Source organism: Neolamprologus brichardi, chromosome 18, assembly GCF_056152115.1.
Source record: "Neolamprologus brichardi isolate AB-2024 chromosome 18, ASM5615211v1, whole genome shotgun sequence".
NCBI lineage: Eukaryota > Metazoa > Chordata > Actinopteri > Cichliformes > Cichlidae > Neolamprologus > Neolamprologus brichardi.
Window position 1 is genome coordinate 9194666 of NC_142121.1, and position 14239 is coordinate 9208904.

At 40.2% G+C, this 14239-nt stretch overlaps 1 protein-coding gene across 1 annotated transcript in view; it reads left to right on the plus strand.

Moving 5' to 3' along the window:
* The window catches only part of slco5a1b (solute carrier organic anion transporter family member 5A1b), a 229706-nt gene that overhangs the window by 28278 nt on the left and 187189 nt on the right, over positions 1 to 14239 (plus strand). Inside the window, exon 3 of the mRNA XM_087831471.1 lies at positions 3413 to 3526. Coding sequence (XP_087687597.1) covers positions 3413 to 3526 — 114 coding nt within the window. The remainder of the gene's footprint in view (positions 1 to 3412; positions 3527 to 14239) is intronic.

Sequence of the window (14239 nt, forward strand, 5' to 3'; positions counted from 1 at the left end):
AGTTTGCAGTGATAATATCACCAGATATCTTTTATTTTCTTGCTTTCTCACTCTCTCACACTGCATCTCACTCTTCAGTCTGATTTTTAAAAAGAACAGGCGTCCAGTGTGACATTTGTGAGTAATTACAGCAGTGCAGCCCAAGCACTTGTCCTTAGCTGCCCGTTAAATGGTGTTTCCAGTTTGACTGAGAAGAAGCGAGTATTTATAGACGATCCCTCACCCATCACACATGCAGACAGATGGTGACAACAAAAGGCGACATAAAAAACAAAAATAACATTTTGAGGTCTAACAAATATCTCAACCTCTGAAATCCCAAGAATTACAAACCAGAACTAGAATAATTTAATAAATAGTGAAGTTTCCATTTGACATTGTGTCACAGTGTTTAACCAGTTAACTCTCTCTTCTAACCTTCAGACAAAATCAGAACTGAACATAGTAAACAGAAACTTTTTGTTTTAAATATAACAGATTCATGTGTGCAGAATATGCCATAAAATAGTAAAATAATACTAGGGTATAATATAATAGGGGTGCAACAATACTCGTATCGATATTGAACCATTCGATACAGTGCTTTGGGTTCAGTACGCATATGTATCGAACAATACAAAATTTTTAATTTATTTTTTCAACTTTCCTTCTGACGATGCTGTTTGTGTTGAGAGCTCAGTGGATCTGCGCTCGACAGTGCAGCCTAGGCGGAGTAGTCGAACGCAGATTCACTGAGCGCAGGGCAAGCTAGTGAGACAGAAGTCTCTAATTCAGATCTGGCGTTTGGAACTATTTTGGTTTTCATGTGAAGTATGACCCTGAAGGTAAGTGTGTCATGGACAAAAGTAAAACAGTATGTCGGATGTGCCACGCAATGCTACATTGGTGGGAACTAGTGCGTTAGCGCAGTTAGCTCGTTAACGTGTTGGCCGTCCAGCCCCACGCACAGGGCGATCCGAGGTAGCTCGTTAACGGAGATTTGCCGTGTTGTGGCGTTAACGTCATTTCAGATTAACGCTGACAGCACTAGTTGGAACACAACAAATATGACTGCACATTTACGCCGACATCATCCTAGTGCAAAGACAAGTGGAAGCAGACAAAAACAACAAGCACGCATGCTGCAAACTTTACCCGAGTCATTTAGACAGCCGTTAGCACATGATTCTCCTTATGGGGACCTGATATGTTTAATATGCTGCTGAGAATATAGCCCAGAAGAAGCGTATAGTATAGCTTTTATTTTGGAAAGAGCCATTTCTCTGTAATAAACTCTCTTTTCCAAAGATGAGTGATTTCTCCATCAGATATATTTATTATTTTATCCCTTTGTTGTTTCAGCAACATTAAATTTAAAAACTGTACTTTTGAGTTAAAATATATATCTATAATTTTAATAAATGACAAATTAAAAAGGCATGAACATTTTTTTTGTATTGAAAAATTATCGAACCGTGAATTTTGTGTATCGTTGCACCCCTATAGTAGAATAATTAAAAAAATACATTTTACCATATATATTTTACTTCTTTAATACTCTGGATATTTAGAATTGAGCTATTTACACATATTAGAGCTATTTCTTATATTTTGTAATCTTTGTAATATATTGTATTATTTAATTAGTTCAGTCTATTGCTGTAATTGTCTTGGAGCAACTCTAACCCACATAATTTCCTTATGGATTATTAAAATATTCTGATTCTGTTTCTGATTTCTTATTAATCTAGACTGTCACTGATATTACTGAAACAGTGTGTTGTTGGACATTTTTCAGGAGGATATTTGAACTGTAAAGCAGCATGTTTAAATGTTCTTGTAGTGATTTCTGCTGCTTAGAGCTTTATTTTCACTCGATTACCATTATAAGTGCCACTACTACTACACCAACACCGAATGTTGACCAGACTACACTACAGTGAAAAGATCTGCATAAGCAGATATTATATACAGTCATAACTTTATATTTCCTACATTCTTGCATTTGTGAAAACTGATGAGCCACAAAGAATATGATCCTTTTCTCTTTTAGCTCAAGGTTGATAATTCGACATTAGAGGCTGTGTGTTAGAAGATAGTCCAGCTTATTTTTGTAATTTGACTCATCTTTTTTGGACGCTTTCTCAACCCACGGTTTCCTTTTCCTTCAGCTCACATTAACACAACCCACTGTGTGGCCTTTTGGAAGGAAGTATGAGTGAGTGAGAGTCACACTACATGTCATTGGGATCCATGTTTAGCAATAAAAGGATAAAAGAGGATAAGGATAAAGGAGATGAACTTCCATGTGAAATTAAAGTGTCTGTTTGTTGTCTGTTCAGTGTTTTGCTTGAGTTTTGGAAAATACTCCTAAAATTGTGCGACACTGTTACAGAATCACAGTATCAAGGATTCTGTGAAAAGTGACACAGTTCAGTTTCGTTGCATGTTTTTGAGCACATGAGCTTTTCTGATTCTTCTTCTTGGATTTAAATATTCATTTTATTGTAGGAAAACTTTTGCTTTTTTCACAATAAATTGGCAACAGTGATTTACTTTGCTTTCAGCAATGTTAGCCTAAGGTTGGCGCTCACATGCTGAAATATAAAGACCCATTTAACTTGTTCACTAACTTGCTGGTGACAGCCAATCAGTGGGACTGCACTGCAGAAGCTACCTATGCAGATGGCAACATTGGCCAAAGGAAAAAAAAATGCATTTCAGAAAATCCATAAACCTAACTTTAAAACAGAGAAGACAAACATGAACCTTGCACAACTTTAGGTCAGCTACACTCTGCTGTCCAGTGAGACCTCATTAAAAAAGGTGGCTGGGGTTCGCGTTTTGCTGTTAGGTAATCATGAAACTTGTATGTCTGAGTTCATTAAATGTCAGTTCAGGGCAAACAAATCCTCCCAATACAACATTTAATTTGATTTAGTTTAGTTTGCCAACAAAATATGCTGCTTTAAATGTTTTATGTTTTACAGTCCTCGCTAGTTTTTACTCAAACTGCCAATTTTTTATTGGTCCAAACTCCTGGTTTTCTGAACATTTAGGTCTTAAAGAAGAACTTTAGTACATTCATATTTTTATTTTTGAACTTAACTGGAATAGCTTTGCTTGGTTCACAGTTTGGATGCAATCCCTACTGTATGACACAACCAGTCTTAGCACCCACCCTTCCTTTATGGTTGCTTTTTTTTGCTGTGATGAATTACTTGCACCTGTGCTGACCTCAATATCTGAAACTTTGACCATGTTTAATATAACATGCGCCACTGTAAAAGTATATTTACATCATTTAAAACAAGGGCAGTCAGAATAGATCCCCTTGAAAGAAACTGTGTGCCTTTCAGTGTGAAATTGTGAAATGCAAAATAGAAACACGAGTTATAATCTCTGCTGAAAGTGTCTGTTTATGTGTTGACAGATGGCATGTTTGGGAGGTGTCACTCTGTTCCGGTGAAGGAGATTTACACCTACGATGTTTCCCCATCGGTAGTGCAGCGCTTCAGGATGCTGCTGGAGAAGCTTTCCAACAGAGGTAAACACGTGCACACATGTTTTGCCTTCCTCAACCCAAATGTGTATGTGTGCACAGAACATGCACACACACAAAGTGGCGTGCCGTGTCAGCTTCAAGTTCATAATCTTCATAATCATGGTCATATGCAAATTATATGCACACTCAGCTCTGCGGCTTTTGTAGGATATAACCACAAACTGATTTGAGATTATTTTCCAAATGTTAAGGGTTCAAATATTGAGGAGGGATACAGGATGGATACAAAATCACAACACTGGTCCAGGAGGGTTAGGTCAAACGATGATTTTAATGAACACACGTAGCGTGGGGAGATGAACACTGCAAAACATCAGCTGTAGCTCTCCGCCCAAAAAGACACTTCAGATTGCTTTTGATTCATCAGGGTTAATGCCCCCTCATGTGTCATCAGATACAATACAATACATGCATACATCAAATCAAAACCACAATGACTTTTAACACAGTTTGAAAAGAACATTGTCCAACCAAGGTAGAATAAGTGTGTTTAAACTTGTCATATAGGAAAACAAGACTTGTTCCACCCAAATACTGTGATGTCTTTTCACTCGGTCAGATCAAGATTGTATGCATGCATCCACCGTATGTATTTATAAATATACAGTGGGAATAATATGTGCATTTTACCCAAATAACCTTGACGCCCGTGAAGCAGATGTGTTTCCTTGATTTGTAATTATTTCCCCAGGTTAGGGGATTTTAAAGGCAGGATTAGGGATTGAAGAAGGAGTTGAGCTAATGCTGTCACTGAGAGTGCTAAAAAGAGCTGCATGGTTCAGTACGACACATTTACTACTTTCCTACTTTAGTTTCCATTCACTCACTAAAACCCAATCAGAGATACTTGCATGTTATAAATGTGCACACTCTGTTTGGTGTGCATAAAGCAGTGTGTTAAAATAAATATGTCTGTTATTTTAAGTTTAAAATGTTTTAAGTGAAATAAATGAAAACTCATTATTTTACCTTTCTTATATATTTTCCAGAGAGGATTTTTTTTGCCTCTTAATTTCCTTTTTTGTGGCTTCTCACAATGGATCCCCTCAAATCATGTTCTGTTTTTCAGTCTGTAATGATGGATTCAATTCCTGAAATAAGTGCTAACTCATTCCTCTTCTTCCTGATTTACCGCAAAGCTATTTGTTGTCTGCACAGATGTAGTCAACATAAGGCTCATTCACAGCATATTAGCAAGTAAAGAGAGAGGAAGAGAAGTAAGTGTTGTTTAAAACTGTGCACAGACACAGTGTGAAGTGAGGCTTTTAGACATTTGTCACCATTGAGGAGAAGCGGTGTAGTGAGAAGGACTAATGGGAAATTCTACTGTTTTGATCAGTCTGAATGTGCTCGAGGTTCTGGTGACTGTTACTTATTGACACAGCTACTACATGAACTGCATTAAAAGCTAATGGGTTAAAGAAAAGACAAGAAAAGACGAGAGCTGCTGCCATTGTAGACGCACCTTCACACCGAGGCCTGTCCTGGTGAAAACAGCATGTTAGCAGACTTACTGGAGGAGCTGAAGGAGACTGGACTCCAAGCTCCTCCTGCTGATCACTGCTATGCTGGACCTGAAGATGTGGCCTGTGATGTCTGCACTGGAAAATAGACACAGTCTCAGCTGCAGCAGAAAGGACTGTGAGGCAGAGAGAGCTGGAGGTGAGTCGACAAAACATCCAGCAGAGAATCCAGGACAGAGAGAAAGATGTGAAGCTGCTTCAACAGCAGGTGGAGGCCATCAATCAGTCTGCTGATCAAACAGTGGAGCACAGTGAGAAGATCTTCACTGAGCTGATCCATCTCATCCAGAAAAGAAGCTCTGATGTGAAGCAGCAGATCAGATCCCAGCAGGCTGCAGACTTTTCTTCTCAAGTCAGATCGCACTGATCCTGTCGGCAATTTTTTGACAACATTAAGTTGTGTGAGGTCAATTTTGTGTAGTTTATGTGCTGCATGCCCCAAATGTCAGCTGCCAGTCAGCAAGCTTGTAGTTGTTTAAATTGTATTTTCTGCTGGAGTCTGTACAGGTGGCTGTCGCAGTCACACTGGCAATTACTGCTAAAGCTAATAGCTTTTTCTAGCTTCTGCTGTTGATTCTAAAGCAGAAATGTCAGAAAGCCAGTGCAGTTTACATTACTGCAGTCTGCAGTATAGGTTAGTCAAATGGATATTCATTATCAACAGAGACATGCTTTTATGGTGAATAAACAGAACAGTCTCATGGGTCTTTGTTCCTTATCCTGATTATCCTAATACACTCTGATGTCATTCTCATCACAAAAGGCAGAGATGAAAAAATGTAACGTTCTGTCTCTGTTGTCAAACAGATGTTTTTTTTCTTTTTTACCTGGTTGTTCAAAGAACAATGAGACCAAAGATTAAAGCTAAACTATTCTCAGGAACTTGAACTTGTTTGTGTTTTGCACTTGTTGAGTGAGAAAAGCCAAATAAAGTCAATAAAGGAATAAAGGAAGCCTTTGAATGATACAACCAGGATAATCCAAAGTTATATATATCTCTATATAAATTTGTATGATGTATTTTCCTTTAATTATATGTTAAATATCTTATAGATTCAGATCTTAAATTTATTCCACTCTAGTTCGCAAAACTCTGTATTTTCTGTCAAAGTTTAGAATCTAATTTTGTGGCTTTAAACCACAGTTTGTCTGAGTTTGTAATGAATGGATCACGGTTCCGAGGAGATTAATTGAATTGGTTATAAAGTGGTTTACTTTCTGCCAGAGTTCACTGTTGCATGCCACGACGTCCACGCTTACAGTAATACATCAACATAGCTGTTTATCCCATAAATGAATGAACTAAAAAGGAAAGAAGGAACGGCCCGAGTGAGCATCGTGGCGTAAATATTTGTTATTTGACTTTTCGGTTTAATCAGCCTTTGCTGTGCCTGTGTAGAAACGAACAGATGGATCAGTTGTCGTCTTTCCTGCTGCACTAAGCTGCTGTTAGTGCGCTGTGCCACGAGAGGGAGGCAGAGACCTGCGTAACCTCCCACTGAGCTGGATTTCACCCCCTTTCATCATCCAGCTTTGCTCTGAATGACAGGACCTCATGCATACAGGAAGAAAAGAAAGAGTCCAGTCTTTTGTGCTTGACCACTCAAAAGAGAATGATTTCAAAAAAGTACATTTGTTTTGGGAGGAGTTTTTCTCTCGTGTTTTTATTACACCATCCTTCTTTTGAGCTCGATTTAGTGCATTTCCTCCCTTTCCTCTACCCACCCCTCTCCAAAAAAAGAGAAAAAAAAGTCCTCTGGTTTAATTCTCCGAATCGGGGCTCAGCGGGAGAGCTAGAGAAATATTCCGATTTCACAGAGGCGACAAGTTTGGAGGCATTTGTCAGGAGCTCTGAAGTGAAATGAATTATGCAAATGAGATGTTTGGGCCCGGCTGTCTGCAGAAGCCATTAGGGAGGACAAAACTCTAAAGACACTAAAGCATCTGCATTTCAGGCTCGGCTAGTCCACTAAAAAGGTAACACGGTTTACTCTGTCCTTTTGCTTTCCCTGTTACAAACACGATCCTACGCCCATATGCCCATCAGCTCTGTTTTAGGATATGGGAACTGATGTCCTGATTCACAAAAGTGCACGTGGAAAGAAGAGTCCACAGTCAGAGCGATATCTGGACATTTAGGCAAATACTTTGTTTATTCCCTTTGACATTGAATTTCTGTTAGGGTTTTCACATCGCAAGAGTCACTGGGAAGCTCTAGTCTTGTTTCCAGTTTTCCCAATAAGCTGAGCTGCTGATGATGTTTTGGCTGCAGCTTCATGGAAAATATAGTTTGTTTCTTCAAAATGTTAATCTGCTCCAAGGAGAAGCAGGTGATGGATAAGTTCAGTGCATCATGTCCTATGATAGCATGACACTGTGTTAGCATATGAAGCCGGTTTACAGTGAAACGGTGAAGCTGAGGGCAAGATCAGTCAGCTGATCCAACATGCAGGAAGCTTTTCACCCAGATGATTTCACTCCTAACATCTTAGCTGATGTACAAATTAATATGCACGTCTCCATTATGGCATACACCTGCCGCTTTTTAATCTGTTTGCAGGGCAAACACATAATGATCAGTCGTCAGTCGCTGCTGCGCCGAGCTTGGTGCTTTCCAGCAGGGAGTGACGGGCAGCCTCATTTATAAAAGAGTGCACAGGAAGCATATTAAAAATAACTAAGTAAGTAAAATGTATTTATACAGCACCACAAGGATCACAAAGTGCCCCACAGCCGCAATCAACAAATACAAAACACAAATATTAAGACATAACAGTATCCATTAAATGCTTCAATAAACATTTCAGTATTTTCATCAGATCTCAAATGTAATGCTCATGCATTCCATCTTTTAGGAGCCACAATCTTGCATATCAATGGATAGTCTCCTTTAGTTTTCAGTCTAAAACGAGGAACCAGCAACAAGATTTGGTCTGAAGCCCTCAGTGACCTGCATATTATAGAGCAGAAGCAGGAGCTTGCTAATGTGAACAGGCATTTTACTGTACAGAGCTCTGAAAGTTATCAGCAAGATCTTAAACTAAAGCAGGTGCAAAGATGACAAAACACACGAAACACTTAGAAGACCTATTAAGTACAGCAGCTGGACTTTGGACCGTTTTGTAAGATGACTTTATCATTTCTTATTCTGATTTGGACACCATTCCACTGATGGGGTCAATACTTCATAGATGAAATATAAAGATTATCAATATAATTATTGAAACTAAGAGCCTGGTCAAATATGACACCAAACTTTATGACATTTGGTGGAACCGCCGATGATAGAAGTGCACATAAAAGGCCAAAAATGGAATTGGCCAATTTTTACAGTCAGGCTTCATTCCACACCTCACTGTGGGCTCTTCTCACAGGCTCTTCTGATTATTTTTGGTTAATTATTTAAGTTAGTTATTCTTCTATAATTGAGAAACGCAAGCTAATTTGCAGCTCTCACTAATGATACAACATTTTTGGGTTGTCAGAGAGACATAAAAAAGATGTCAATTTTGTTTTATAAAGAACTCATCTAATAAATGGATAATGTTATGAGCTCATCCATAACCAACCCAGATGTTTAAGTCAAACAACTAGTTTTTTTTCCACCTAGTTAACCTATAGGTCCAACCCTGTGAGAGAACAAACAGGTTCGCCCCCATCCCAGAGACGTTGGACTGACCACAGCGCTCTAGGCGACACACTGAACCAAGAGTTGCCCCTGATGTGAATGAACGTCAGATAAAAAAGCGCTTGAGCAAAGATAAAAGTGCCGTATGAATGTGTGTGTAGTAAAAAAAAAAGTGCTGCGAGTGCTCAAATTGAGTCAAAAGGCACTATACGAATACCAGTCCATTTACGCACATCCTCATAAACTCTACAAGTCTGTCACTGTAGAGCCTGTCTGTGTTTTCTGAGTGTAGTTAATGTCACTGTACGCCCATTTAGTAACAGCGTTATTATTATTATCAACAGGGGTAATGTCGAAACTACAAAAATCAGACGAGATTTAACCTTTAGCACACAGTACATTTGCCTCTCTCTTTCTTTGTGAACGGTTTGAATCTTTCACAAAGTTGTTGCTGCAATTCTGTTTCTCCCCCTTTAACCACCCACACACACACACACACACACACACACACACACACACACACAAACACACACACACACACACACACACACACAGACAGACCCTCTTCCCACTCGCACTGCTCACTAAAGGCCCTGCAGATGTGAAGTCATTTGAAAAGCCACCTCGTCAGGGTCACAGCTGCTGTTCGCCCACAGCAACGATGGTCCTCTTTAGTTCGCACACGACATCAAAAACACACTAACCTCCCCGCACCACCTTTGAGAGACTTAACAGTAGATAACTCTTGCCTTTATTATTATTATTATCATTATTATTAGTTGTCCCATGACTTCTTATGTTCTACAGCTCCAAATTCACTGTAAGTCATGCCACGAGTTCCCTTCCCCTTTTCCCCGTGGGATCTTTTGCTCATGTTGCTAAAAAACTGAACATTTTCACTTGGAAAAATCAAAAAAGTAGTGATTCACAATTTTGTATCCCACCGCTTTGTTGTGTTTTATCCTATTTAGTTCTACAGCATTCATTCATTTAAGCATCTGTCACATAAACAGTATGCCTTCAGGGATAATCAAAGATCTTCTGAATCTGAGACTAAAGTGTGATTTTTTTGATTCTTTAGTAATTTACAAAAAATATATACACACAGTTGAAAATTGTCAGCGTTCTACATCGCTTCTATTTTCAGAGTGTTTGGGATTTGTTGGCAAAGACGTGTCGTGACTTTTTTACCCGGTGATCCAAAAAGTTTCTCACCTTGCTGTCTGCTGTTTTGCAGGACCGCAGTGATTGCAATTGGACTTCAGGTTGTGGAAATTAAATTTGCATAAATGCGGCTGATAAATCAAGTTCTAAACTGGTGGAAGGCTGCAGTGTTTTTGCCCATGGTTGTAATTAGCGTGACTCTTAGTGAATACGGCCGATGGTATTTGTGGAGCAGGCGGGCATCATTTAGCAACTGTGGAGGACGTGCAACACGAAATTGTTGAGAAAATGCAAACTGAACTGGAGCATTTATCAAAAAGTCTTTTTCTGACCTCTAACCTCCTCAAGCTACATGCATTTCATTTTCCAAAGACTTTTTATTTAAATAACTGTAATCACAAAGTTTTTTATTACAAAATTGCCTTAAGGGGCTTTACAATCTAACAACCTGTTACAATGTAACAACCTATGTCCTTAAGCTTTCCATAGACATGAGTCCTTACAGGTACATCATCGCATTTTAAATTCAGTCCAATTTCTTTCAGGACCACAGTCTCATTTATTTAGTTGTGAAAGCTTCAAACTCTGATAGACCTTCACCTCATACTTCAGCTGGCCGACAACCTCCTGCCCGCTTTTCTGTGGTCGGTTAAGTCTGTGAGATGCGCGGAGTCACTCTGAATATCCTGGCAGGGGCTCCAACGTTTATTAACCTGTCGTGTCAGATGCCGTCTGTTCACCCGCCGCTAACGCCCGTTTTCTCTGCCACCGTGGCTGCCATTAAAGGCTCGGTTTTATGTCTCTTTGATGGCGAAAGCTGGCCTGACACGCTGTGCAGCTGTTAAAGAGAGGCTTGTGCCTGATTCGTGGCAGTTGGGGTTGTAATTCATTTTGCGGGGGTCTAAAGGAGGTTTCTCGGTGCTGAGATGCTCTGAAATGAGTTGAGCTCGTTTAATTGGATTCGCAAATGATACAGGCAGAAGTGTAAATTCAGTTGGAAAAAAATGGTGCTGTTGTTGGTTAACTAGAAATGGTATAAGATCTTGGCAGCAATGAGATTATTGCTGGCAGCGCTTTCCAGTTTCACAACATGCTGATTGTTCTGCAATGCGTCTTATAGAGCTAAAATCTTAGGAATGGACATTTAAGTAAAAATAACAGTTAAAAAAAGATCATTTCTACTGAACATTTTCAGAATTTTCGTGTTTTTTTCCAAGTATGTTAAATATGGAAGGAGGCTAAATGTTTTTATCTTGTTTCTTCTTTCATTTTAATGTTATGCCGAATTGTTTCTGTTGTTGCTCTGGAGGCTGTCTTGTTTTCACAAATTGGGTTTTCTCAGTAAGAATTAGGCTGCGACACAAGTTTGCTCTTCAGTGGGTCTGATGATGATGATGATGTTCTTTTGCTGAGATTTGTTGGGGAGTTAAAGCAACTCTTAACCATTGGTGATAGCTCACTGTGAGAAATGACAAAGCGAAAGAGAATCATCCTGTGAATCACCTCTAAAACACCATCATACACTCCCTGCTCAACAGACGGCTACAGGCAGACACGAGCTGGTGAAAAGTGGTCATTAACGTCACTTGGGAGTTGGTGGAAACTTTAAACAGAGCTAAAAGAGAGAGAATGTGACTCTTCTCAGAACTCATCACCTCCATCTTTTGTCTCCAGCCTCGTTCCTGTTTACTCTCGACTCCGGCTTTTTTAAACCTCGGGAAAGACTTAATTTTGAGCAAAAGCATCCTCATTTCAAAACGTGTTGCTCCGGGAAACCTTTTCTACACCTTTTACATTCAGGTTTCTCTTCTAATGTTCATTTTGCATTCTGTTATCATAGTTTCAAAACTCTCTAAACCCGTGTGGTAATTCATATTCCTGCTGTCGGATTGTATAACCTTGTAATCCTTTTCGTCCGGTTCTCATTCACGTGAATGATTGAAATGCCTCTTTTGATAAGCCTTGAAAGACTGCCTTTATCTATGTCTAAATATCTGTAAGTTATGAAACATTGATGTTTTTACTGAAGTTTGGGGCTTATTCACACTTACGGCTGTTTTGCATGTCACATATTCACAGTGTTGGGAAGGTTACTTTTAAAATGTATTCCATTACAGATTACAGAATACATGCCCCAACGTATTCCGTTACGTTACCCGATGAGAGTAACGTATTCTGAATACTTTGGATTCCATCCATCCATCCATCCATCCATCCATTCATTCACTTCCGCTTATCCTTTTCAGGGTCGCGGGGGGTGCTGGAGCCTATCCCAGCTGTCATAGGGCGAGAGGCGGGGTACACCCTGGACAGGTCGCCAGTCTGTCGCAGGGCCAACACACAGGGACAGACAACCATTCGCACTCACATTCACTCGCACATTCACACCTAGTGGCAATTTGGATTTTCCAATTAACCTGTCCCCACAAGCTGCATGTTCATGTCTTTGGACGGTGGGAGGAAGCCGGAGTACCCGGAGAGAACCCACGCAAACACGGGGAGAACATGCAAACTCCACACAGAAAGACCCCGGCCTGATGTTGGAATTGAACTCAGGACCTTCTTGCTGTGCGGCAACAGTGCTAACCACCGTGCTGCCCAACCGTACTTTGGATTACTTAATATATTATCATGCTGTTTACAACTACGTGAATGTACTGTTGCTGTGATTTATTACTGTTACTGAAGGTCCGCGGCTCCGAACCGTAGTAAAGGGACCTCTGGCTAATATGTCGGGTTCTGTGTCGGGCTCGTAGCCAAAAAATAGCTTTACTTTGTTGTCTGGGTCAACTTTGCTAGCGAGAGACAGAGAGAGGCGTTGAAAGGCTGCTCCAACGGAACTTATTGTTTCAGAGGAAAACACGAACACGGTGTACAGTCGAGTCTTAATAGCTTACTTACAACTGGGCTCATCAGGCTCTCTTCTTGGCTGCAGTGGTTATTATTATATTTACATGCTTCCAGCTCCCGTTTTTGCTCGATGACAGCTCGTACTTTTCCTTTTTCTCCCTCCCTCGCTCACAGACACATAACGTGTATGGCAGTCCATTCTCCCTGCAGCACGGACTACACTGCCTATGATGCTACATTCTTTAGAGCGATACCTGTAGCATTCTGCCTATTAGCTTAGCACAACAACAACAAAAAGGCCTCTCTCCCCCAGGAAACACGCAAAGAGAGAGCGTCACCCTGTAACCATGGCAACCGTAACGCTGCCACCTGGAACAACAGAACGTAGCTGTCAAACAAAACCCAAACAGGCCTGACGCGCCACAATATGAAACAGGGAAGTACCGCCGTGTAATCCATTTATTTCAACAAAGTAACTGTATTCTAAATGCCACCTTTTAAAACGGTAACTGTAACGGAATACAGTTACTCATATTTTGTATTTTAAATACGTAACGGCGGTAGATGTATTCCGTTACTCCCCAACACTGCATATTCAGATGGAGGCAGTGGTATGTAGCATTAATCATTCAGGACAGGAATCCTATATTAAAACAGTAAAACGCTGATATTCTGTCTCTACAACAGTGTTTTTTGGCAGTAAGATGGTAGCTTTTAACTTTTAGTTCAACTTGGTTTGAAACAGCTGATGCACGTCTAATCTGTTTGGCTGCGTCCCTGCTGACTTTGACTTCATGTAGTCGGACTTTTCCATCGTCTGCATTGCCAATGAGGTTGTTGCTGTCAGGATTTAAGGCTCTTTATGGCTCTTTGCCATCATGCTTCATGTTTTTTGGTTATCTATCAATATTTTCCTCAGTTTTCAGTTCCCTCAGCTCAAAATGTGCTTTCACTTTTTTGCGTGTGAAGCTGACAGGGATGATATTTCCCTTCTCATTTCACGTGCACGTCCTCCGTGGTGGACCCACATCTTGTGGCATCACAGCTGGAGCTACAGTCTGCATTACTTGAATCTTTCAGCAACGTCATCGCTCATCTGCCAAATGCCTCCGTTCGTGTTGTGCTTTGCGCAGCGCGGCCATATTTCCGGTAACATTTCGTTCCGCTACCCCATCTGGTGTTGGCGCCTGCTCCTCTGTTCAGTTGCCAAAAAACTGTGTTTGAATGCATGTTAAGTATAAGAAACAGACGTGAATGCCCAAGCAGCTCATCAGCCTTGTCCTTTTGTACACTTGCTGAAATGCAACACTTTTTTTTGACATGCCCAGTAAATCCACAAGAATGTCTGGCTGACATTGCTGCAGTGGCAGCTTGACAACTAGGTAATAAAATCATTACTTAGAGGAAAATAGACACAAACGTCCAAACTACTCATTTGTTCTTGCTCTTGAACACTTGTTTAAACAGCAGATACAAATAGCTTATGCATGAATACCAATAAGGACAGCTGATACACAATCAAATATCAGA